The following is a 25,743-nucleotide window of genomic DNA, read 5'->3' on the forward strand; positions in this document are numbered from 1 at the left end:
GCTCAAGGCGAGCCCTCTACCACTTGAGCTACAGCGCCACTTCCGGTTTTCTGGTGGTTTATTGGAGATAGGAGTCTCACAGTCTTTCCTGCCCGGGCTGGCTTTGAACCGCGATCCTCAGATCTCAGCCTCCTGAGTAGCTAGGATTACAGGCGTGAGCCACCAGCGCCCGGCCAGTTTTCCTATTTTTATAACTCAATGATAAATGTCGATGTCTGTTTGAAAATACCTGATTCTTTATATGTGACCTAGGAGTAGTTCTGAGAGGGAAAAAATCTCCAAGGGAGAATCAGAAGGCAAGTTCTAAACTGTGTTGCCATGAAAACTCAAGATAAGTTGTGTGGGCTGTCCATTGGTGAAACATATTGTAGGGTATCCAGCATAAACAGAACTTCTCTCCTTTTCCTCCTTATGGTTTTGAAATGCTGGCACCCATGGCCTCACTCCCGGATTGTTTTGGTTGGTTGCGGGGCTTGAACTCTGGGCCTGAGCCCAGTCCCTCAGCTCATTGCAAGCGCTCCACCGCTTGAGCCACAGGACCACTTCCGGTTTTCTGGTAGTTCATTGGAGACGAGTGTCCCACGGACTTTCCTTGGACTGGCTTTGAACCCTAATCCTCAGATCTCAGTCTCCTGAATAGCTAGGCTTACAGGCCTAAGCCACCGGCGCCCGGCTACCCGAATTCTTTACTAGATGGCTATAATCAACAACGTACACATATTAAAATCAAAATTTGGATAGGTGGCATATATTTGCCCAAACTTACATTCGGTAAGGCCAGACAAGCTTTGGCTTTACCAACGTTGCACGTAGCTGCGGGAGAACTACAATTCCCGTGTGCCTCTGCGGCAACATCGCGAGAATTTCCTTAAAAGCGGCGGCGGGAACGCGGAGCCAGCGGCTGTCTGGGCATTTGCTGGGGTCGGCGGCTGGGAGGATGGCGGACAGCTTCAGTCCGGACAGCGAGCCCACTACACGCACCCTGCTACGGCGGGTGCTGGATACAGCGGACTCCCGCACCCCGCGGCGACGCCGGAGTGCTCAGGCTGGGTTTGTAGGGGCGCTGCTAGAATGACTGATGAGTGGGGTCTCCAATCCTATTTGGAGAGAAATACTCTCTGGGAGGATCCGAGCCCCAGGCCCTGAGAACTGACCCAACTCCTAGCCCAGCTCAGCTTATCTGTGCCTCTAAATTTGGACATGTGGAGGCAAAAGATCGCCATTGCGTCCTCCGAATTACTTAGCCCAAACTAGCCTAGGATGTGGCCAGGTATTCGCCCTGCCTCTGCAGGTGTCCCCACTTTTCCTTGCATATTCAGTTCTACTTGCCCTGTGGCTTCTGACTTACGTGGAAAAAGCGTTAGGAAGCTGTCAACAAAGAAGTCAGGAAACAGAAACTGGAAAGGTGCTTTGCTAGGAAGCAGGACTTGGTTCTGATGTTTCTGGTAGAGGTGAACTCATGGGGCAAAAGGCGCAGAAGTTGGCATCTGCCAACCTGGTACAGTGTAGTCCTTTTCCTTATAGAGGAATGGCAAGTCATTTATCATTGGTTTTAGACCTATGAGTGATGGATCTGTGCTCAGGGAACCTGTAACCTGTACGTGGTTTTGAGAGGAATTGAACTGGATAAATGGACTGACAAAAAATTCTTAAATATCCTTCTTGGATTATATGGAAGTGTGGAATGTATACTCTTCATTTTTTTCTTCTATTATGTGGCAAACTTTTTATTCTTTTGTTGGTGGTGGTTGTGGAGCTTGAACTCAGGGTCTGAGCTTTTTTTTTTTTTGGGTCCGGTCATGGGGCCTGAACTCTGGGCCTGGGCGCTGTCCCTCAGCTCTTCAGCTCAAGGCTAGTGCTCTACCACTTGAGCCCACAGCGCCACTTCCAGCTTTTTTTCTTTTTGCTTATGTGGTGCTGAGGAATCGAACCCAGGGCCTCAGACATGCAAGGCTAGCGCTCTACCACTGAACCACCTTCCCAGCCCGTTCTGAGCATTTTTTTTTTTGGGGGGGGGTCCAGTCGTGGGGCCTGAACTCTGGGCCTGGGCGCTGTCCCTCAGCTCTTCAGCTCAAGGCTAGCGCTCTACCACTTGAGCCCCAGCGCCACTTCGGCTTTTTTCTTTTTGCTTATGTGGTGCTGAGGAATGGAACCCAGGGCCTCAGGCATACAAGGCAAGCGCTACTACCACTGAGCCACCTTCCCAGCCCCGTTCTGAGCATTTTTGCTGGTTAATTGGAGATAGCCTCACCAACTTTCCTGTCTAGTCTGGCTTCAAACCTTGATCCTTAGAGATCTCAGCCTTCTGAGTAAATATGAGCCACCAGTCCCTGGCTTACTTTTATTTTTTATGATTCTGGCTCAGGTCAACTCTGTGAAATTTTTCTCAGCCTCCATTTCTAGTTAGATAGCTCCTCTCTTCTCATAATCCCTGTTGATCTAGGGCTGGGAAACAAGGAAATGGAAGGCACAAGTTGTTTATGGGTTTCTGGCCCTGAGAGCAAAGGGCATTAGGCCAGAAATTCTGGTAAAGGCTTATATCTGCATCCCCTATCTCTTCACCCTCACTTTTTTATTTTTATTTTTTGGTTGGTTGTAGGGCTTGAACTCTGAGCCTGACACTATCCCTCAGCTTTTCAGCTCAAGGCTAGTGTTCTATCATTTGAACCACAGCGCCACATCTGGCTTTTTCTGTTTATGTGGTACTGAAGAATGGAACGTAGGGCATCATGCTTGGAGTTTTGTTTTTTTTTTTTTGGGGGGGGGGGGGGTCCGGTCGTGGGGCCTGAACTCTGGGCCTGGGTGCTGTCTCTCAGCTCTTCAGCTCAAGGCTAGCACTCTACCACTTGAGCCACAGCGCCACTTCCGGCTTTTTTTTTCTGCTTATGTGGTGCTGAGGAATCGAACCCAGGGCCTCAGTCATGCAAGGCAAGCGCTCTACCACTGAGCCACCTTCCCGGCCCCGGGCCTCATGCTTGGGAGGCAAGCACTCTACCTTTGAGCCACCTTCCCAGCTCTCACCCTCACTTTTTTTTTTTTTTTGGTCAGCTGTGGGACTTGAACTCTGGGCTTGGGCACTGTCCCTTTGCTCTTCAGCTCAAGGCTAGCGCTCTATCGCTTGAGCCACAGCGCCACTTCCGTTTTCTAGTGGTTTATTGGAGATAAGAGTCTGACGGACTTTCCTGCCCAGGCTGGCTTTGAACCATGATCCTCAGATCTCAGCCTCCTGAGTAGCTAGGATTACAGGCGTGAGCCACCGGTGCCCGGCCCTCACCCTCACTTTTTAAGAATTCTCATATGAAAAAAAAGTTAAAGCAAAAAAAAAAAATTCTCAGATGCCATGCATTGGTGGCTCATACTGGTAAGCCTAGCTACTCACAATCTGAAGATTGTGGTTCAAAGCTAGTCCAAACAGGAAAGTTCATAATACTCATCCTCAATTACCCACCTAAAACCAGAAGTCAAGCTGTGGCTCAAAGTGATAGAGCACTAGCCTTTAGCGAAAGAGCTCAGGGACAGTGCCCAGTCCTTGAGTGCAGGCCCCAGGACCAAAAAAAAAAAAAAAAAAAAGAATTCTCAGAGCTATTGGTCTTTATACAGTTCCCCGAAAACCCTGCTTGAAACACGTTCCTCTACAAGACGGAGGAGCCAAACAAAGACAACTGCCAGACAGCATTCCCATGGAGGCAGGGTAAGTGACCAGTCACAACCACTCTAGAATTCTACATAGGATCCCGAGGTCTGTTTCTGCTCTTCTACCTTGAAGGCAGAAGAACAGACTAGATTCATGGTGCTTTTACCTGTAGTCTATTGGCAGATTAGCCCAGGTTCGAGCCAGTAAGAATCTGGAGGAACAGACACCGCGGACCCTGCTGAAGAATATCCTATTAACTGGTGAGCACTGGCCTGCTAGTTAGGTGCCGGTTCAACACCAGTCCTATGGTAGCCTTCTCAGCTCCATCATCTTCCTGTTTCTGCAGCCCCAGAATCTTCCATCCTGATGCCAGAATCAGTGGTGAAGCCAGAACCAGCACTACAGGTGGTCCAGCCTTCCAGAAGGGAAAGCAGTCGGGGCAGGTGCACAGTGAACTCATTTATGAGCTAGGTTGTTGGACAGCTCTGGTCTGGGAGCTTCTTCAGGGGCCTAAATGGTTTCCTGGCCTGTCTGAGATAAACTGTGTCCTTACAGTCTGGAGCTGCAACTTCCTGAACTAGAGCCCTCCACAACCCTAGCACCAAGTCTGCCAGCCCCTGGCAAGAGGAAGCAGAAGCTGAGATTGTCGTTGTTTCAACAAGAAGTAAATCAGGGGCTGCCTCTCCCTCAAGGTGAGGCATAGAACACTACCTGTTGCTGTCCTCTCTCTTCTGGTCTCTGGAGAGGTGGAAGATGCCCAAGAGAAGACTTTCATGGGCCTGGATAACTTACCATGATTTCTTCTTTTTTTATATCCTCTCACTGGTCACTGACAGATCCTGCAGGGAATGCTGATGCCTCATCACTTACCAGGTGCTGTTACCTCTTTTGGGGGTTGATAGAACAGAGGTCTGGGAAGGGAGGAACTCACTGGGAGCCACACCAAAGAGATGAGAGCCCCAGGACAGAAGGGGAATCCTTTGGCAAAAGTAGGCCTCAGGTACCTTACTTTCCTATGCTTCTTCCCTCACACCAGCTCCCTCAACCTGACATTTGCCACACCTCTTCAACCACAGTCAGTGAGGAGACCTGGTTTGGCCCGCAGACCTCCTACCCGAAGGGCTGTAGATATGGGTCTCTTGTTGCAAGATCTGCATGATAATTCCTCAGCCTTAGCTCCTCCAGGTAAGGTTGAGGTCTCCATACAACTTTTGGGGAAAACTACCCCCCTCCATGACAAAAAAGAGGTACAGCTGAGCCCAGGATTGTTCCTCTGCTGGTTGGATCAAGAACAGCAGTCCGTACTTTTTTTTTTTTTGGTTGGTCGTGGGGCTTGAACTCTGGGCTTGGGCACTGTCCCTCAGCTCTTCAGCTCAAGGCGAGCGCTCTACCACTTGAGCTATAGCGCCACTTCTGGTTTTCTAGTGGTTTATTGGAGATAAGAGTCTCACAGACTTTCTTGCCCATGCTGGCTTTGAACCACGATCCTCAGATCTCAGCCTCCTGAGTAGCTAGGATTACAGGCGTGAGCCACCAGCGCCCGGCTAGCAGGCAGTACTTTAATAAGTAGTTTCTGCTTTCTTTCACAAGTGTCCCTGGCCTTAATGTCAGGTCTGTATTTTCTAGAACCTCATATTTTTGAGCTACAAAGCTGAGGTTAGTAGGAAAGGGGTGGAGTTTAGTGGCTAGGTTCATCATCAGCTAGCTAATTAGAATTGACCTGGGATCCTGATTGCAGAACACAAGTTCACCAGAGTAGGACAGTTCTGGGTAGGGGAGAAGTAGAGAGTAAAGGAATGGTAAATAGTTGGAGTGGGGATGAGAGGGAGGGCAAGCTGTAGAAATGCCAGGACAAGGAGCAGGAAGGTAACATGGTCAGCTGTGGAAAAGAGATAAATGCTGCCAGGCACCGGTGACTCACACCTGTAATCCTAGCTACTCAGGAAGCTGAGATCTGAGGATCGTGGTTCAAAGCTAGCCCAGGCAGGAAAGTATGTGAGACTCTAACCTCCAATAAACCACCAGAAAACTGTAAGTGATGCTGTGGCTCAAGTGGTAGAGCCCTTGCTTTGAGGGATAGCACCCAGGTCCAGAGTTCAAGCCAACCAAAAGAGAGAGAGAGAGAGAGAGAGAGAGAGAGAGAGAGAGAGAGAGAGAGAGAGAGAGAGAGAGAGAGAGAGAGAGAGAAGTGGGGTTCAGAATCTTTCTCTGAAAGCCACAAAGGCAGGGCAGACCTGTAGAGCCCACTATGTGGGCCCTAGAAACTCCAGGGTTCAGCAGGTAGGCCTAGAATACACTGAGTTGCAGCCTGCTTTTCATCTCTAGGTGACAGTGTCAGAGCTGCTGTTGCTACTTTGCCAACGGATACAGTGTTGGAGGATACCCAGCCCTTCTCACAGCCCTTGGTTGGCCATTCTCCCAGTGTGTATCACTCCCAAGCCCACTCCTCTTACATTGGTACTGAAGATTCTGAGAAGGCTGTGGGTCATAGGACACACAGCATTGGGCCAGAGCTGCAGAACCACAGTGAGTATGTGGGGCAGGTGGTCTGGAGCCAAAGTTAGCTTAGGCAAGAGTTGGCACTGGTAGCTTTTCCTCCCAGATCCCATGTGTTTCCTAACTGGAATTCCTGGCTAGCAATTCCTCTACCTAGAATCAGAGTCAGTGTTGGGCCAAGAGGTTTCAAACCAGTTTCCTGGTGCTGCCTCTGGCATGTTCTCTTCTCAGTGAGTGAGGCTGGCTTTACTTTGCCTTTCTCAGAGCTACAACCTTGGCCTGCTGCTTCTTCAGAGGTATCAGAAGCAGAGAGATCTAAGGGGGCTGTGGAGGACAATGAGCCAGAAGGATCTATACAGAATGAAGACATTTCTGGCAGGCCAGGTAAAAGGCCCAGTGTAGGCATCAGCAGGAGGTTGGTGACTACTGTGTTAAGGCCCTGGCACATAGAAGGGGCTTGCCTGGGAATTGACTTGAGGATTGCTGGTATTAGTGGGGAAGAGAAACTCTGAAGGGCACTTGGTTGACTGGAGATGGGTAAAGCCCTTGACAAGGAGACTGGACCTGCATGGCTGACAGAGATGGTGAAACCTGGGTCCCCTGTGACCCTGCCTTTTCTCTACAGCAAGTCCAGAATTGGCCTCCAGCACCCCTGAGTTCCTCCAGGCCAAGCGATCCCGTCAGTTTCTTGAGCCAGCCCCAACACAGCCTGATGTTGCAGTGTAAGAACCCAGGATTCTGGGCCTCTTGGGAAGGGGGCTGCACTGAGGTTGACATTTGGCACTTTATACAGACGGTGATCCCACTTTATGTCCCCCATGGATATGCAGATCACCCAGCACAGCAGCCTGAGCTGGGATATAGGGTGTTCCCCAATAACTTATTTGTCGTCCTGAAGCCTACTTCCAGGGGCTTAGAGAAGGAAAAGGTATCTGGGTTAGTGTGTAGTCAGAGAAGGCTTCCTTGAGGATGATTAGTGGAATTGAGACAGGCAATGATAGATCGTAAAGGGGAGAGACTAGGCCAGGTGCTAAGGAAGAAGCAGAACTTCAAAAGGGGCCTCCTCAAGTATCAGCTGTCACCTCTGTCTACTTCTGCCCCCAGCTTGCCTCCAGAGCCTAAGGAGCCTGTACCAGCCAAACTTAGGCCCCGGACTGCTGGCCCCAGACGCCGTCAAGATCCTTACAAAGCTGGACTGAGCCACTATGCAAAACTCTTTAGTTTCTATGCCAAGATGCCCATAGAGAAGAAAGCTCTCGAGATGGTGGAGAAGTGGTGAGTGCATCTTGTACTCCTGGGTGGGTAGAGGAGCCTCTTAGGTTATGAACAGACTCATTCAGTTTGCTCTCCCTCAACCTCCGTGGCAGCCTAGACAAGTATTTCCAGCACCTTTGCAATGATCTGGAGGTGTTTGCTGGTCATGCTGGCCGCAAGACTGTGACGCTAGAGGATTTGGAGCTGCTGATGCGACGGTAAGAGGGCAGAAAAGAGAAGCTGGGCAGGAGAGGGTGGAGGAGGGTGCTCATGCTAATGCTGGCTGCTCCTTTTTCTCTGCTGCAGGCAGGGTCTGGTCACTGAGCAAATCTCGTTGCATGTGCTTGTGGAGCGACACCTGCCCCTGGAGTACCGCCAGCTGCTCATCCCCTGTGCATTTAGCGGCAATTCTGTCTTCCCTGCTTAATGATGGCCAGGCCTCAACCTTTGCTCTGTCTGCACCAGGACCTTGTAATTCATATCGTTCTCCAGCTCTCTCCCCTCTTCCCTCTCCCCTAAGATCAATAAAGTATCACAAACAGAAATTCTGCTTTTTTGTACATGTCCTGGGGCCAGCCCAGATACCCCTTATCCCCCAGTCACTGACTTCCCAGCACAGCCTGGAATGAACAGTTTTATAATAAAAATGGAGTTATCACTGGAACACTCAGTGTTGCCCATCATGATCCTAGCTTGTGGGCTCTGGCTCTCGAGGCCCCATGCGCTTGGTGTCAGCAATGTGAAGTCGCTCCAGTACCTTCTGGAGCTCTACTGCAGTGCTCTCTTCCTCTTCTTCCTCCTCCTCCCCTTCCTTCTCTTTTTCCAAATCTGGCAGTTCTGACTCAGGAATCTGGAAGGCCTGGCTCAGATAGGCACTCAGTGTCTGTTTGTCAAGGCTGGGATCAATGGTCATCAGGGCCTTTCGTAGCTTGGATAGTGTCACCTCCTGATTGCTGTCCCCCCCCCCCAAGGAAAGAAAGGTTTGAGCCCTCCAGTGCCCTCCTTTCTGCTTGAGCAGTTTATAGTGCCCAGCAGCATAGGTGGGCCTAAGATGCTACCCTGTGGGTAATTCAGTGATTGAGTGGGCCTGTGGGCTCCCAGGTAGGTCACTTACAGTTTCAGGCCCAGCTGCTGCTGTAGCTCCTGTAAGTATGCTTCCTTCTCAGCCATATACTGTTCCCACAGCTTTTGCACAAAGGGCTCACTCTGGCCCTCCTCACTCTGGAAGGGGCCACAAGGCAGGGTAAGGCCACATTGACTGGAGTCCAGTTAAGGTTAGGGTAAGGGTAGAGCAAGTTCCTGGGCCCCCATACCCACCTCCATAAACAAAAAAGGGTAATTTAACACATCTGCAATGTTGCCAACATGCCAGCCCCCTGCCTCCATCAGCTCCTGAATTGCATCTTCCTTTTTGAGGGGGAAGGTGGTCTTAAGAATGTTGCTGTGGAAGGAGACACAATAAGTCAACAGGAACCCTGGTTGAGGGTGTCCACTCCTCTCTCCATCCCCTTTTGGGGCAGGGGGAGGGAATCACAACTAGTATTCAGAAGGACTGAGCTCTGGGGCTTTCTTTTTCCCTGCATACCTGGGGGCCAGGCCAGTGGAGATGGTGGGCTGGAGTTTGGGATGGCCTGGACTGGCCTCTTACCTGAACTGCTCACTGGTTAGTAACCCTTCATTTTGACTGTCAGCATTCTTCATCTCCTTTTGCAGCTGGGCTACTGTATCCCTGTAGTTGTTATATACACTCTCCGCCATCTACAGGGAAGGATGTATATTAACTAATGTGCTGCTTCCTGGATTAGTGGGTGCAGAGCTGGCCTATGCTGGGATTAGAGGTCCTTTTTGTCTCCTTAAGTGGAACAACCAGGGGCCAGGCTCACCTTTCCCATCAAGACTGCATAGAACTGACTCATGACCTCATTGGTGCGGAAGAGCTTGATATTTTCAAAAATGGTGTAAGCCCAGGCTATGGCCTCACTGGGCCCAAAACGATGCTCCAAGAAACTGATGAAGAAATCTTGGAACTTCTTTTTCTGTAGGGAGAAATGCTTGGTCAGCTTGCCAGAGTTGGCTCTCCTTACTTCCTAACCCCTTGAGTTGACCCCCACATTCCCGAAGAACTCTGATCTGAAGGCCTTACTAGACCAAAATGACTAGAGAGAAAGCTGACCTCATCTGTGAGCCGTTCCTTCCAGGCATCCTTGAGGAGTTTTACCACAAACTTTTTAGTTGGCTTCTTGTTCTCCACACTGCCTTCACACTGAAGGAAAACAGGGACATCTTCCCCATAGCCCTGGAAGGCAGAGTATCAGCTCTGTGGTCCCCACCTCCAAACACAGAAGAACCCCAGGTGGTCTCCCCAAAAGCTTATCTTCTCATTTGCAAGGTCTGTGGGCTCTGGCTCTAGGTCTCTGCCTCCCACGCGGGGACTCCCCTACCAGACCCTGGAAGAAGTCTTTCTCTCGGAGCAGGCCCTCGCCAATTTCCTCCAGGAGTATATCCACCAGCTGGTCACTGTTCTTGCCCTCTGCCAGTATATGCCACCGTTCTGAGCCCCCAGCCACCACATCTGCAAGTGGGGAGAGGGAGCTAGAGTCCAGGCCAGGCCATTCAGCAAGCCCTGGATCCCCGATGGCCGTAATTACTTTCACACTTGGTCCAGTCAGGTCGGGGTGTAGAGGTGCGTTGGATCTCTTGCAGCTCAGCTGAGAACTGGTCTCGCTCCTTCAGCGTCATCATGTATGACTGCAGCAATAACTCATGTTCCTTGCACACCTCCTCATAGTCAGCTTTCAGGCTATCCAGCTGTAGGCAAGGTAGATGGATCCTTAGCTACCCACTGGACTGATCCTGCCCTACCTACCATGTCTAGCTTAGCCTTGCCAGCCCACCAGCACCTGCTCTTGAAGATCCTTGTTGGTCTTCTCCTGCATTTCAAAATCTCTCCTTGGTACCACATCTCCAAAGTTGGCCTTCATGGTGTTGAGCTCCATCTGTGTGCGGGTCAGGTCTTGCCGGGTCATCTTCAGAGCCAGTGTCAGCTTCACAGGGTCCTCCCCCCAGACGCCTGCCAGGGAGGCCGGCAGCCTATGTCACCCTGGCTCTGGAGCTTGTAGCCCAGCGCTGGGTTGAATAAGCTCTTGGGACATGCTCTCTGTGCTGAGTCTTCTCCACAGTACTACCAGCCTAGGCTTAAATAGAGAAGCCTAGGATATGTAATAACCAGGTCAAAGAGGAGTTCAGTTCCTTCACCTTTCAGAAATGGTCCTGCTTAATGATCCTATGACTCTTGGTCCAGCTGAGAAGATCCCCAGCCCTGACTGGTGGCAGGGACATCTCCCACATGTGGGCACAGAATGAGTATTAGACATACTGAATGAGGCTGAGTCCTGGTGACTGTAATCCTAGCTACTCAGAAAGCTGAAATCTGAGGATCATGGTTCAAAGTCAGCCCAAGCAGGAAAGTCTGTGAGACTCTTATCTCCAACTAACCACTCAAAAACAGGAAGTGGTGCTGTGGCTCAAACTGATAGAGTGCTAGCCTTGAGCAAAAGAACCCAAGGACATGGGCTGGGAAGGTGGCTCAGTGGTAGAGCTCTTGCCTTGCATGCCTGAGGCCCTGGGTTCGATTCCTCAGCACCATATAAGCAAAAAGAAAAAAGCCGGAAATGGCACTGTGGCTCAAGTGGTAGAACGCTAGCCTTGAGCTAAAGAGCTGAGGGACAGCGCCCAGGGCCAGAGTTCAGGCCCCACGACCGGACCCAACAAAAAATAAATAAATAAAAGGAAATATTGAATAAATGGGGTGAATAATGAGAGTTGGACTTCTCTCCCATCCCTCAGAATAAGAGAAACTTGACTCTGGTTACCTGGAGACTGGGCTAGTGACATATCTTCCCGCTGGTACCGTAGCTCATTCAGGTCCCCAATGAGAATCTTTCGGGCATCTCTCTCACTGAGATAGTGCAAGTATTCTTCAGCTAAGTTCTTCCTCAGTTTGGATACCTGTTGTGAAGGTGGCTGTGTAGTTGGGGTTAGCTAGTCACTCCAGGGGTGGGATGGGGGCTGGGTGGTGCCCTTGGCTTAGTAACAGGAAAGGTAGAAGAAGGAAAGTGGCCAGTCTCAGGAGCCCAGCAAAGTGCCCAGGCTTTCCTCTGGGAATCTGCTAGTACCAGGGCCACACTGAGTCTGTGCTGAGCCTCCCAAGCAGAGAAGAGGGTGATGGGAATATGAACTCAGGGAGATGGAAGAGCTCTGTGTCATTCTAGGCAGAATGGAGAACGGAGTTAGGGGTTGCTTTAGTGCACAGGTGATCCCTGTGGTCACAGTGAAACAGGAATTCAGGAGCTGGGCAGCACACCACTTTCATTTACCTCACTCTGCAATGAGATCTTCTCCTCATTCTTTTTGTCAATGAGTTTTAGCAAATTCATCTTCTCGTTCTTCAATGTGGCGATTTCACTCTTCTCCTCAGCCCTCATAGCTAGGATCCTCTGGTTGCAGTCCTCATTTACAGTGACAAGCTTGGCCTTTAGGGGCTCTAGGGTCCGTATCTTGTCCCTTTGGTAGGCTAAGCAGGGATAAGTGGAAAAGTCCTTTTCCAGCCAGGGACAACAAACAGTCAGAAGACAGATGCTAAGGTTATGAGTGAATGGCTGTCAGTTACCAATTTCAGGAGTCTATGCTGGTCTTGTTCAAAGCCATGTCCCCTGCTTCAAGTCTTTCTGCACTTGTTTTGGGGGTCTGAAATCACAGCTATACCCTCACACCTATGCCTTTAGTCCTGAGCCCCAGCTTCTTCATACCTCCTGAACCTGGCAGGTGCTTATGCTCCTGGAATTGTTTCCTGTAAATACTACCTCTCTAGTTTTTACAATGGTGAGAGAGCATGGGGTACCCTGAGTGACCTTAAGGCCCAAGTTAGTAGCTGCCCCAGCTCTGCTATGGAGTCCCAGAAAAATCAGAAGAGAATCCTCTGTTGCCATTCCTATTTGGGCCCAGGAAAGAAGCTACCTTCTTACCCAGCATCAGCTCATATGCATTCTTGATGGAGGACAGCAATGGCTTATAGGTCTTGAAATCTTCTATGAAGAAGTCAAAGATTTCTCTGTAAGGCTGACCAGAAAAGGGAACCTGTCACTTCCTAGCACATACCTGCCACCTTGAAGCTGTCAGGTAACCCATAGCAAAGGAATGCTCTGGGGATCACTTAGATATCATAGGTGCCATGGACTTTGGGGAGGGGGTTCTCTGAAGGGTTTCTGAGACCTGGAAAACTATCATTGGCTAACTTTGCCACTGTCTGACCCCCTTCTCTGGCTGTATAAACAGCCAGCCTCTTGCTTTCTAGACCCTGCACCTCTCAGCAGCAGCACCCGCCCCCCTCCACTTCAAAGCCCCATGGAATCAGGAAATTGAAAATTCTAGCCTTGCATTCTGACCCTAAAGTAGAATTGTGGCCTCCTGTCCCCTTTGGACACAGGATGATTCTTTTTTTTTCCTTTTGGAAGGGGTGCCTGGATATGGAGGCTAGATTTGCATACACAAAAATCAGCAAGTGTTTGAGGCAGCATTGTTTGCTTCCCCAAAATTCAGCCCTATTACTTCCTACTGGACTGCCTTTAAGCTTCTGCTTCCTCACTGGTGAGGTATCTTCTGCTTGTAAGATTGTGCCCAGGGCCTGGCCCATGGACAGCTCAGTAAATGCTTCAGTCATGATCAGAAGTGAGAGATTCCCTGTTATCATCCTTGAGTCTCTCTCGGATAAACACCAGAATCTAGAATGCAGCTTCTTCTCTCCTTCTTTCCCTCTCTCCTTTCTTCCCTACCTCCCTCCTTTCTTTCCTCCTTCTCTCTCCTCTTCTCTTTCCTTCCTTTGCCTCTGAACTGGTTCCTCAAGATTAGGGTTGTTATTACTAGGCTAGTGGACTCTATTTGATTTTTGCTTTCCCAACTGCCAGATTCAAGCTCCATTTACTGATGTCATTTTGTGTGTGCTTGCTGGTCCTGGGGCTTGAATTTAGGAGTTGGGTGCTGTCATTGAAGTTTTTTTTTTTTTTCCTCACAAGGTTAGTGCTCTATCACTTGAGCAGAGTTCCACTTCTGGCTTTTGGGGGTTACTTGGTGATAAGAATCTACTGGAGGCAGGGCGCTGGTGGCTCACGCCTGTAATCCTAGCTACTCAGGAGGCTGAGATCTGAGGATCGTGGTTCAAAGCCAGCCCAGGCAGGAGAGACCGTGAGACTCCTATCTCCAATAAACCACCAGAAAACCAGAAGTGGCGCTGTAGCTCAAGTGGTAGAGCGCTGGCCTTGAGCTGAAGAGCTGAGGGACAGCGCCCAGGCCCAGAGTTCAAGCCCCACGACCGACAAAAAAAAAAAAAAAAGAATCTACTGGACTTTTCTGCCCAGGCTGAATTCAAACCACGATCCTCAGATCTTAGCCTCTTGAGTAGCTAGTATTACAGGTGTGATCCACAGGTACAAAGCTCTGATTCACTGATGTCTATGGAGCCAGCCTAGCAGCTGAAAGGACAGGAGAGAGCATCCAGTCTACACAATTTAGTGAAAAAAACAAACAAACAAGGTTCAGTATTTTTTGGGGGGGGGGGGGGGAGGGAGTTGGTCGTGGGGTTTGAAGTCTGGGCCTGGGCACTGTTCCTGAGCTTTTTGGCTAAAGGCAAGTGCTACACCCCTTGAGCCACAGCAACACTTCTGGCTTTTTCTGTTTATGTGGTACTGAAAAATCAAACCCAGGGTTTCATGCATTCTAGGCAAGCAGTCTACCACTAAGCCACATACCCAGCCCTTTGGTAGTATTTTTGTTTGATTTTTGTGCTGGTACTGGGGCTTGAACTCAAGGCCTAGGTACTGTTCTTTAGCTTTTTTCAATCAGGCATAGTGCTCTATCACTTAAGCCATAGTTCTACTTCTGGCTTTTTGCTGGCTATTTAGAGATAAGAATTTCATGGACTTTCTTGCCTAGGCTGGCTTTGAGTGATGATTCTCAGATCTCAGCCTCCTGAGTAGCTCAAACTTGGGAGCCACTGAAGACCTGGCTCACTGACCTTGTTATAGGATATGCTTTTCTTTAGGAGAGACCCAGATGAGCCAGATCCCTCAGAATGTCTAACCTGCTCAGTATCAGTGGGTGAGGTTTCTTCCTGCCCTCCACTATATTTAATCTGTGACTCTGACCTGTAACCTCAGCTCCTGCGTGGAATCTGTGCCCAGGTCCAGCAGGAGAAGTTCCTTGCGTAGGTAGTTTTCTAGCTGCTCCAGGTACTTGGGTTTGGCTATGCCCAGGGGATGATGCTGCCAGCTATTGAAAAGAATGCAGGATGGGATGTCACCAGCACCCTTGGCCTGGGACATCACATACATCAACCCTATCTGCCTGGTATATCATTCACCATTAGACCAACCCTGTCTTACCTAGGTCGCTTCCGGTGCTCATCGGAACAGGGCTTTTGATTCTGCAGAACAGTCTGGCCACTGGCGAATGTGGGCCATGGGGACAGGTGGCCACTCAGGGAGAACTGCCAGGGCTTCAAGGAGAGAATATGGTGTTACTATGGCAACATGACTCCCTCCTTCCTGATATTCCTACATCCTTCCTCCCACATTCCCATTTATTTTCCCCACTACCATTCTCCTCTGGTATACTCTCTCTCTTTCTCTTTTTGGGGGGTCCAGTCATAGAGCCTGAACTCTGGGCCTGGTCCCTCAGCTCTTCTGCTCAAGGCTAGCGCTCTACCACTTGAGCCACAGCCCTACTTCCGGATTTTTTCTTTTTGCTTATGTGGTACTGAGGAATCGAACCCAGGGCCTCATGCATGCAAGACAAATGCTCTACCACTGAGCCATTTTCCCAGCCCTCTCTCTCAATCTTGACATGGTTTCTCACTATGTAGATTCTAGGTTGGCTTCAAACTTAAGATTCTCCCCTGAGGTTCTGGGATGACAGGATGACAGGTGTGTCTCATCAATCTTGGCTCATAATTAAGACTATGGTCCTTGAGTTAGGGCACATGGGTTAAAGCTCTTATCTCCCTTACTAACTGTGTGGTCATGGGTTTACTTCTCTGAGCCTCAGTCTCTGTATCTACCATCATGGGGATAATGGTGGTCACCACTTTCCTGTACTGAGGTGAGATGCCATGACACTATGGCTCCTGCTTGGAACTCAATGAAAGTGAGCTATTCTCTTTTGTATTAAGTCAGTGAGTATTGAATACCTGTGCTGTGAAAACAGATATGAGTTACCAGAGAGCCTGGCCCTGGCCCCATGAAATAGTATGGCTAAAAACAGAGAGGAAGGCAGACCCAGCCTCAAGCCTGGACTTACAAGACAGAGGTAGACATGCAGCAGAGGGTGCTATAAACCTTGAGAGAAGATTGGGCTATGCCACTGGGGGCAAAGGGAAGTAGGTGAGGAACCCGAGAAATGGAATTCATTTGGAACCTTGAGCAGGGGCAGGGGCAGGGGGCATGTAGTAATCTTTTCATGAAGCGCTCATGGCAGGGAGGTCAAATATAACCCTCTGGTCCAGAGCAGCCTTCTAAGTTTTTATGTCTTTTTTTTTTTTTTTGGTGGTGCCCCAGGGCCTCAAGTATGGTAGGTAAGCACTGTACCACTGTATACTGTATCACTTAGCTACCTAGGGTTTTATTCAATCCAATCATTCACTTGTTCATCAAGCTCATCTGGGTCCTAGTGCATATCAGATCCTGCTGGATTCTAAGGACATGTGGGAAGCTGGGGACAATGGGTATGAATTGATGATCACAAGTCAACATGAAATGAGTGAAGCCAGTGCAGGTTCATGGAGGTTGGGAGGCCCTCACTGGGATAGGCCAGGAAAGGTTGGCTCTGTAAGCGGTGGGTAATGAGGCTATACAGCTGAAATAAAAGCAAGGGAGTAGGTGAGATCACTTAGGCAGTCTATGAGTGGTAGAAAGACACAAAGAATGCCTGGATAGCATAAAGACTCCAGGATATAGATTTGAAGAGCTGACGCCCAGGAAGAGCAGGTTGTCTGAGGTTCTGGTTTAGGCTAAGGCCTGGAACAAAGAGCCCAGGCAGAAGGGGTCAGAGCTGGAACAGCAACAGTGTTGCTTTATTTCCTCCTCCTTCTCCTCCTCTTTTTCTTCTCCTCCTCCTCCTCCTCCTCCTCCTCTTTTTCCTCTTCTTCTTTTTCTTCTTCTTCTTCTTCTTCTTCTTCTTCTTCTTCTTCTTCTTCTTCTTCTTCTTCTTCTTCTTCCTCCTCCTCCTCCTCCTCCTCCTCCTCCTCCTCCTCCTCCTCCTCCTCCTCCTCCTCCTCCTCCTCCTCCTCCTCCTTCCTCTTTTGTGCCAGTATTAGGGTTTGAACTCAAGACTTGGGCACTGTTCCTGAGGTTTTCTGCTCAAGGCTAGCACCCTACCACTTGAGCCACACCTCCACTTCTGGCTTTTTGTTGGTTAATTGGAGATGAGTCTGTCAGATTTGTCTGCCTGGACTAGCTTGCAATGGCAATCTTCAGATCTCATTCTCTTGAGTAGTTAAGATTACAAGCATGAGCCACTGGTGCCCAGCTAGCAGTAGCATTTCTAACAAGGGAAGTCCTCAATGTCATACCGTGCCTCTGGAAAAATTAGAAAACTTAAGAACAGAACAGTAGGTTGGGAAGGTGGCTCAGTGGTAGAGTGCTTGCCTTGCATGCCTGAGGCCCTGGGTTCAATTCCTCAGCACCACATAAGCAGGAAAAAAAAAAGCCAGAAGTGGTGCTGTGGCTCAAGTGGTGGAGCGCTAGTCTTGAGCTGAAGAGCTGAGGGACAGCGTCCAGGCCCAGAGTTCAGGCCCCACGACCGGACCCTCCCCCCCAAAACAAAAAGAAAAAAAGGAAAAAATCAAAAAGCTATCAGAGATTATTATTCCCTAATGATAGGATCATGTATTATTACTTTTGTATAATTGCACATTTTCAACATTTTCTACAATGAGCAAAGGACACCTTCAGATTGAAAAGAAAATTGAATTATTGAAAAAGTCTCATTTGTGCTCTGAACTCAGCCTCCCATTCTCAGGAATAGAGAATCCAGGATGCCTGCCTGCCCTGGGTTCTTGTTCAGGCGAATGGTAAAAAGCTCTTCCAGTCTAATGGCAACTGGCTCTTAATGTGGAAAATGCCATCATTTTCTCAGACGGTTCTTGGCATGACTTTTTCTACTGAATCCTGCTAGTTTTGTACATGTTTTAACTCAATCGTGGGATCATTCATTCCATATTTATGGAAGGTACATATTTAGCTTAGTTGCTTGGCCCAGGGAAAACACCAGCCTTTTGAAAGGGCTCTGGGTTGACCTATCTCTGTACCTGTAGAATTATTTTTGTGTCAGTTCTGGGGTTTGAACTCTGGGCTTGGGTGCTGTCCCTCAGTTCTCCAGCTCAAGGCCAGTGCTCTACCGCTTGAGCCACAATGCCACTTCCAGTTTTCTAGTGGCTTATTGGAAATAAGAGTCTCACGGAGTTTTCTGCCCGGGCTGGCTTTGAACCGTGATCCTTAGAACTCAGCTTCCTGAGTAGCTAGGATTACAGGCGTGAGCCACCAGTGCCCAGCTTGTACCTCCAGGATTGATGGCATCATATTTGGCACTCTTTATAGTCTTAGGTAGCACTCAATAAATATTGTAAAATAAATAAGTTAGGTGTCAGTGAGTGACTCATGCCTGTGATCCTAGCTACTCAGGAGGCTGAGATATGAGGATCACAGTTCAAAGCCAGCCTGGCAGGAAAGTCTGTGAGACTCTCATCTCCAAAAAACTTACTGCCACCACCACCACTACCACCACCCCCACAATAAAAAGGCTGAAATGGCACTGTGGTTCCAAGTGGTAGAGTGCTATCCTTGAGCAAAAGCTCAGGGACAGTGTCCAGGTTCTAAGTTCAAGCTCCAGGGCTTGCATGCGCACACACAAACACAAGAAGAAAGAAAGGGGGTTTGGAAGGTGGTTCAGTGGTAGAGCGCTTGCCTTGCATGTGTGAGGCCCTGGGTTCGATTCCTCAGCAGCACATAAGCAAAAAGAAAAAAGCCGAAAGTGGTGCTGTGGCTCAAGTGGTAGAGCACTAGCCTTGAGCTGAAGAGCTGAGGGACAGCGCCCAGGCCCAGAGTTCAGGCCCCACGACCAGACCCCCCCCCCCCCCCGCAAAAAAAGAAGAAAGAAGAAAGGAAAGACAGAAAGGAAGGAAGGAAGGAAGGAAGGAAGGAAGGAAGGAAGGAAGAAAAACAGAAAAAGAAAAGAAAATATAGAGCTGGGCACTGATAGCCCACACCTGTAATCTTAGTTACTCAGGAGGCTGATATCTGAGGATTGCAGTTCAAAGCCAACCTGGGCAGGAAAGTCTATGAGACTTATCTCCAATGTAGTTACAACATAGCCGGTAGTGGAGCTGTGGCACAAATGATACAGCACTAGCCTTGAGCATAAAAGCTCAGGGATAGAACCCAGGCCCTGAGTTCAAGCCTCAGGACCAGCACAAAAAAGAAAAGAAAAATATAGGTGGGAAAAAAGATGAAAGAATTAGGCTGGGTGTTGGTGGCTCATGCCTGTAATCCTACTCAAGAGGCTGAGATCTGAGGACCACAGTTCAAAGCCAGCTCAGGCAGAAAAGTCTGTGAGACTCTTATCTGCAGAAAAACATTCAGAAAACTGGAAGTGGCGCTGTGCCTCAAGTAGTAGAGCGCTCGTCTTGAGCTGAAGAGCTGAGGGACAGCGTCCAGGCCCAGAGTTCAAGCCCCATAACCGACAAAAAAAAAAAAGATGAAAGAATTAGAGTTTAATACCCTCCTATCAGGATAAGCTACACCAAGTAGAGAAAGGTGAAGAACGCTAATTTCAAGGGTAACATAATTGATGACAGGTGAACAGATTTATAACCAGATTGGATGGGTTGTGCCCTGTGCAACCCCCTGCAGGTGAAAATGCAAAGGCAGCCACAGGGTGATGGCAGGAGAAACAGTGGCCCCTAGTGGTTAACCATGGCCATGCAGAAAAAGCCCAAATGAACCTGGCTGCAGGATCACAGAATAATGTGACCCCTGATGGGAGCAAGGAGTTGGACAGAGCCTGCCCTGCCAGGATGTGTTTCTACGGAGAATACATATTATTCTCTGGACAAGAAGTTTCTGCCCTCACAAAGTGTATTATAACCCAATGTTCCCAACTTCACAAGAAACACACTTACATCAGGAAAACCATCACATTGTCTATAGTGTTTCCACAGTAAATTGGAATTAGAAGTTTACTCAAATGTGTTTATTTTTGTTTTTCCTCTAAGATTTGGAAAGTATTTGTGGATTGGACTGTAGCAATAGCAATTAGCAACAAAGTGTGTGTGTGTGGGGGGGTTGTAGCTCAATGCTAAGTACTTGTGTACAGAGTGAGGCACTCTGATTCCTAGTATCAAAACAAAGAAAATCAAAACAAAAAGCAGGCTAGTGACAGGCTAGTCAAGTGGTAAAGTGCCTGTCTAGTAAGCACAAAGCCCTGACTTTAAATCCCAGTACCACCCAAACAAACAAAACCCCACCAAAACAAAATATACTAAAAGTACTTAGAAGATAGTGCAATAGCTTTCTTTCTTGGGGAAAGAAAATGAAGTTGAGATAAGGTCTGGTTATGTAGCCTTGGCTAATCTTGAATTCTAGAGATATTTGTGCTTCAGCCTTCTGAGTTCTGAGGTTATAGGCACATAGCAACCTACCTCTGTGACAGCACTATTTTTATACAAAAACCTTAAGAGTGTGAATGGAGGAGGAACTCAGAGCAAACAACACAATAAAGAAATATCCCCTTCCTCTACTTTCATACCCCTGCTCATTATGGTGCTTTTGACATGTATCAGTCTCAGCCAGGCACCTCTGGCTGACACTTAGCTCCTTAGGAGGTTGAAATCAGTGCCCCAAACAAAACATGTCAGCCACTGAAGGACCCTATCAGACATTATGACCATAAAGAAAAAAAAAGGCATAGTCACAGAATTGAAGGAACTTGGCAAAGCTGGTGTGATCATCCCAGCATCTACCACAGTGCCCACCATATGCCTGGCTGGATGAAGAAATGAGGTCCATTTCAGAATGATGAGGTACAGTGAAGGGGGGTCTGAGGACAGCAGCTGTGTGGCTCTGCCTGAGGAGGTCTGTGAAGGCTTTTTGGAAACTAATGTGCACTCCCTCTTCTCCAAAACCTAGTAGGTATCTGTGAACTATATGCCCTTGATTGGGAAGAAGCCTCTTTGGTCAATTCAGGTAAATGTTTTTTTTTAGGGTTACAGACAGGGAAACAATTCCCAGAGCCTAATGTAGGGTTCCAAAAAGCGATTGTTACTAACCAGTGCCTTCCATTTCTGAGAATAATTACGTTTCTGGATAAATTTTGAGTCTCCATAAGGGGATTCATCATCTGAAGTCCCTTTTGAAGTTCTTGGCTGTGATCTGCACAGAAAAGGAGAAACTGGTCATGCGTGACAGAGCCCAGAATAGGGAGAGCCTTTTCAACCATTGCAAAATCCAAAAGGCATGGCCTCTATTCTCCTCAGGGTCAGGCTCTGGGTCTTCCCAGCACTGCTTCCAGATTCCCAGAGATGCTACCCAGCAAGCCCCTGGCTCTGAGCCCAATCCAATTTCATACATTCCGAGAAGCATTCTTCTCATCACATTAGTCTTACCAACTCCTACAGTAGCAGGAACCCAGAGAGTCCAGGCACCAGTGGCTCTCCCCTGTAATCTCGCCACTCAGGAGATTGAGATTTGAGGACCAATCATGGTTTGAAGACAGCATGGGCAGGAAAATCTTAAAGAGGGGCTGGGAATGTGGCTTAGTAGCAGAGTGATTGTCTAGCATGCATGAAACCCTGGGTTTGATTCCTCACTACCACATAAACAGAAAAAGCCAGAGGTGGCACTGTGGTTTAAGTGGTTGTGCTAGCCTTGATCAAAAGAAGCTCAGAGACAGTGCTCAAGCCCTGAGTTCAAGCCCCAGGATTGGCAACAACAACAACAATCGTAAAGATTTTTTTCTTTTTTCTTCTTTTTTGCTGGTTACAGTGTTGTCCCTGAGCTCTTCAGCTCAAGGCTAGCTCTACCACTTGGGCTACAGTGCCACTTCTGGTTTTCTGGTGGTTTATTGGAGATAAGAATCTGCCTTGGCTGGCTTTGAACCATGATCCTCGGATCTCAGCCTCCTAAGTAGCTAGGATTACACGATTGAGCCCTCTATGCTGGGCAATCTTAAAGATGCTTATCTCCAATTAGTCAACACACAAAAAAAGAGAAGGAAATGGCTTAAGTGGTAGAGCACCAGCCTTAAGCAAAAGGGCTAAGCAAGAGGACCTGAGTTCAAGCCCCAGTGCAGGCAACCAACCAGACAGGTAAATTTTTTGCCCCTGATGGCTTTGAACTTTGAGCCTCAGCTCTCGGCCTCTTGAGTAGCTAGGATTATAGCCACTGAGCTCCAGCCTGGCCTTTTTTTTTTTTTTTTGCTTTTGTGCTTGAACTTGGGGCCTGGTTGCTGTCCCTGAGTGAGCTCTTGTCCTCAAAGCTAGCACTCTACCACTCAGCTACAGCTGCACTTCCGTTTTTTTGTTAGTTAATTGGAGATAAGAGTTCCTGCCCAGGCTGGCTTTGAACCTTGATCCTCAGATCTCAGCCTCCTGAGTAGCTAGGATTACAGGCATGAGTCACCAGTGTCTGGAGAGCCTGCCCTTTTGCTAGCACGTAACTCCATCCTCACTGGACCGACAACTGGGATTCTGATTCTGCATCACTGATTCTGTGGGATTGGAGCCTCAACACAAAGAACTGGAGGCCAATGAGCAGTGCAGAGATACTGACCAGGTGTCATCTCCCTTTCTGAAAGCGTACTTAAGCCCTTCTCTCCTCCCTCAGTTTTATCAACGCCTACCTCGGCTTGGAGAAGCTGTACAGACGCTGCTGCGCGTTATCCATGACCCTCTGGCAGGCAGGCGGCCAGCACTCGCAGAACGGGAAGCTGAGATAGTGTACGGCCTGTCGCCTTGGCAACTAAACTCCCAGCTACTCCTGCGGTGAAGGCGGGACCAGGGTTGTGCCACGCCCCCAGCCCCTCGCCTGCAGGCTGGGAAGAAGCCAAGTAGCAAAGATGTAGTGAAACACAGGAGCGGGATGCCCCGAGAGCCATTCTCTGCCGCAGATTTGGCATTAGCTTCAGAAATGAAGCAGAGGGATAAACTGAGGCCGTGGAGGAGGGAGGTGAGCAGAGAATCCGGGGCCGTTTTGTCGGCGGGAGTTGTAGTTTTCGGTATCTGAGAGTCTCCGCTGGAGAGGCTTAGTGGCTAGTGGCTGTGAACTACATCTCCCGACGTGCCTTGCGGGTTATCGTCGGTCCGCCTCTGGGGCGCTCTGCATTGTGGGATATTGAGTCTAAAATGTGGCAAGCTCAGCAATGTCCAAAGCGAGGTGCTGGACTCGGACTCGGTTTCCCTGCGGCCCCGGGAGACTCGCGGGCCATTGGCTGAGTGGGGCGGATCTGGTCGCGCTCCTCCCCGCCCCCAGTGACACAATAGCAGCTCCCACCAAGATGGCGGCGGCGACGGTGGACCCGGGAGCAGGGAGCCCGCAGGCTGGGGACTCCTCCAGCGGGGGGGCTGGGGGCGGGCTGCCGTCCCCCGGGGATCAGGAGCTGAGCCGGCGCCTGCAGCGCCTGTACCCCGCGGTCAACCAACACGAGACACCATTGCCGCGTTCCTGGAGCCCCAAGGACAAGTACAACTACATCGGCCTCTCTCAGGGCAACCTCCGTGTCCACTACAAAGGTATCGACCCGTCTGGCCGCTGGGGGGACAAGTCCAGAGTGTCTGCTATGTTGTTTGGCCCCATTCCATCACGTCCCTTTCCTTGTCTGAGTTTTCCGGTTTAGGCCTTAGCCCCCCTGTGAAGTGTTTAGAGTGGTGGAGCTGACCAGGCCGAGGGTTGACTTCCTTGCTTTGCCCTTCCCTGAGACACCCAATGGTCAGGAGAACTCCAACAGGTGTCCAAACTCTGTGCTGAGCTAACCCTTCTACTGTAGAGCGTCTCTGGGCTGGCTCTTTACCTCTGCTTAGTTTCAGGGATGTCTGCAAAAAGAGGTGATAACATCTTCCCACCATTAGTAAGACGAATGGACTATCCTGCCTGCTAGTCATCCTATACTGGGCTGGGGTTGTGTGCTAAAGTTGTTGTTGAGAGTGTTATCCATGTTTGCCTCCCCCTTTCCCTGATCTCTCGGGTGGGCTGCCTGGGTTCTGAGGAGTCTGCCAGGAATGCTCAGTATCTTTTGCAAGTCCCCACTTTGCCTATACCCTGTTTTGTGATTATGAAGGGCAGTGGCTCAGGGAGGGCTATCTCAAGAGGAGGTAAGCCAGATGTGGGAGTTCTATGTGTTTACTCAGTTGTCCATTTATTCCTTGAGCTATAAGTGCTTAACCAAGGGAGGATGAAGTTGCCATGGAGCTGAGAAGAATGAGGTTTCCATTTGCATTTACTTCTGCCGAATTTGTTTCTTGTCTTTTCCCATTAGGTCATGGCAAAAATCACAAAGATGCAGCCTCAGTTCGAGCTACTCACCCCATACCCGCTGCCTGTGGTATTTATTACTTTGAGGTGAAGATCATCAGCAAAGGAAGAGATGGGTAAGCCCCTTTTTACTACCCTCTTTTCCCCACTCCCACACTGAGCTGTTCCCTGTGGTGAGAGTTTCAGGCCTCCTGTGATTGATATAACTCCTCTTTAAGGAGGGATATAGCTTGGTCTAAGCATTGGGCCTTGATAGAAAGTAGACACATTGTGGATAAATCAGGGACCCTTTGTTTTTTTTTTTTTAAAGTGATGTAAACAAATACTTCACAGATCAGAAACACAGATAACAGGTTTACATTATTAATTCAGTGTACAGAATGGGATTTCCCCTACTAGCCTGTGCCCTTCAAGACTTCCCCTTTTTTATACTCAAGGTCCTTTTTATGGCATTTAGTCATATAGAGTCTCTAGTAGGCTTCAAAGGGATAGTAGAATCTTTGCAGCATTCATCAAAGCTCTAGTGGCCACTGTCATCTCGGTAAACAACATAACATGGTCAGAATCAAGTGACCTTGTTGCTTATAAACTTGTTTTTCAGTCCAGGGACTTGAACACCAGTCTGACCAGCTTTTAGAAGGTCCTCATTAAAGTTAGCATAAGGGCAACGCCCTTCTTGAGGGTTATGTAAACAGACACTAAACATCAGAGTGAACATTTTTCACTCTTTTTTCCTTTTTTCTTCCAGTCATCCCTTTTTTCTAGTGATTGCAACAAAGGATGTGTTTAAGATAGGAAATACCATGACTGTAACTGCTTTGGCAAAAGCTTTCTTCGTTATATTTTAGGTATGGTATGAAAAGTTTGGCCACACTCAGTTCTTCTTTGATCTGAGTGTGTGTTTTTTAAGAATTTTGAGGAGTTTTTCTCTCCTAGGGACTGCTCCTCTTACAGTGTATGCAAAATACCTGATAAAGGGGTTGAACTTGGAGCAGAACTGCCAGAATCAGAAACTTCCCTGCCTTCTTTGTGTTGTTTTAACTCCTTTGCCTGGTAGGGCTCTGTGGGCTTGAGTACATCTTGTTTCTTCATCTGTACTGACAGCTGCTAGGGCCAACATCTAAGCTGCCATTAACCCTAGAATGTGATGAGTCTGAACTTCTTTTTTGTGTGTGTGTGTGTGTGTGCTGGTCCCAGGGCTTGAACTCAGGTCATGGCTCTGTCCTGAGTTTTGTTTTGTTTTGTCTTTCTTTGTTGGTCATGGGACTTGAACTTTGCCTGGGCACTACCCCTGAGCTTTTTTGTTGTTGTTGTTGGTCATGGGGCTTGAACTCAGAGCCTGGAGCTATCCTTGAGTTCTTTTGCTCAAGGATAGGGATCTACCATTTTGAGCCACAGCGCCACTTAATGGCTTTTGTGTGTGTGTTTAATTGGAGATTAGAGTCTCACAGACTTTCCTGCCACGGCTGGCTATGAACTGCGATTCTCAGGTCTCAGCCTCCTGAGTAGCTAGGAACCAGTGCCCAGCACCTGAGCACTTTTGTCTAAGGCTAGTGCTCTACCACTTTGAGCTACTTCCAGTTTTCTGGTGATTAATTGAAGAGTCTCATGGGCTTGCCCAGGCTGGCTTTGAATAGCGATCCTCAGATCTCCACCTCTTGAGTAGCTAGGATTACAGGTGTGAGCCTTTGTGCCTGGCTTACGATTCTGAAATTCTAATTGTGGAAAGCTGTTATATCTTTTACTTTCATCCCTATATAGTTCCTTTACAGACAGGATACATATTTA

General features: G+C 48.7%; 3 protein-coding genes across 3 annotated transcripts in view; 2 read left to right on the forward strand and 1 right to left on the reverse strand.

The window, feature by feature from the left end:
* The first annotated feature begins 930 nt into the window (after positions 1-930).
* On the forward strand, positions 931-8,100 carry LOC138815397 (centromere protein T-like). The gene is made up of 13 exons (XM_070004765.1): positions 931-1,050; positions 3,601-3,691; positions 3,807-3,894; positions 3,981-4,077; positions 4,190-4,326; positions 4,471-4,507; positions 4,671-4,819; positions 5,960-6,160; positions 6,395-6,514; positions 6,756-6,852; positions 7,235-7,405; positions 7,498-7,602; positions 7,691-8,100. The coding sequence occupies exons 1-13, from the start codon at positions 938-940 to the stop codon at positions 7,809-7,811; spliced, it is 1,527 nt and encodes a 508-aa protein (XP_069860866.1). The 5' UTR covers positions 931-937; the 3' UTR covers positions 7,812-8,100.
* LOC138815395 (translin-associated factor X-interacting protein 1-like) lies at positions 7,721-22,403 on the reverse strand. Its single transcript, XM_070004763.1, has 16 exons — positions 22,328-22,403; positions 20,757-20,859; positions 14,821-14,933; positions 14,584-14,707; positions 12,409-12,502; positions 11,761-11,957; positions 11,257-11,392; positions 10,285-10,454; positions 10,033-10,192; positions 9,826-9,956; positions 9,558-9,680; positions 9,268-9,420; positions 9,033-9,142; positions 8,702-8,825; positions 8,499-8,605; positions 7,721-8,337 (listed from the first exon to the last, which is right to left on the reverse strand). The coding sequence occupies exons 1-16, from the start codon at positions 22,369-22,371 to the stop codon at positions 8,073-8,075; spliced, it is 2,154 nt and encodes a 717-aa protein (XP_069860864.1). The 5' UTR covers positions 22,372-22,403; the 3' UTR covers positions 7,721-8,072.
* A 510-nt stretch (positions 22,404-22,913) lies between these two features.
* The window catches only part of LOC138815396 (ran-binding protein 10), a 56,089-nt gene continuing 53,259 nt past the window's right edge, over positions 22,914-25,743 (forward strand). The window contains exons 1-2 of the mRNA XM_070004764.1: positions 22,914-23,216; positions 23,960-24,071. Coding sequence (XP_069860865.1) covers positions 22,982-23,216; positions 23,960-24,071 — 347 coding nt within the window. The 5' untranslated portion in view covers positions 22,914-22,981. The remainder of the gene's footprint in view (positions 23,217-23,959; positions 24,072-25,743) is intronic.

Source organism: Dipodomys merriami, unplaced genomic scaffold (genome assembly GCF_024711535.1).
Source record: "Dipodomys merriami isolate MVZ:Mamm:240054 unplaced genomic scaffold, mDipMer1.0.p SCAF_64, whole genome shotgun sequence".
NCBI lineage: Eukaryota > Metazoa > Chordata > Mammalia > Rodentia > Heteromyidae > Dipodomys > Dipodomys merriami.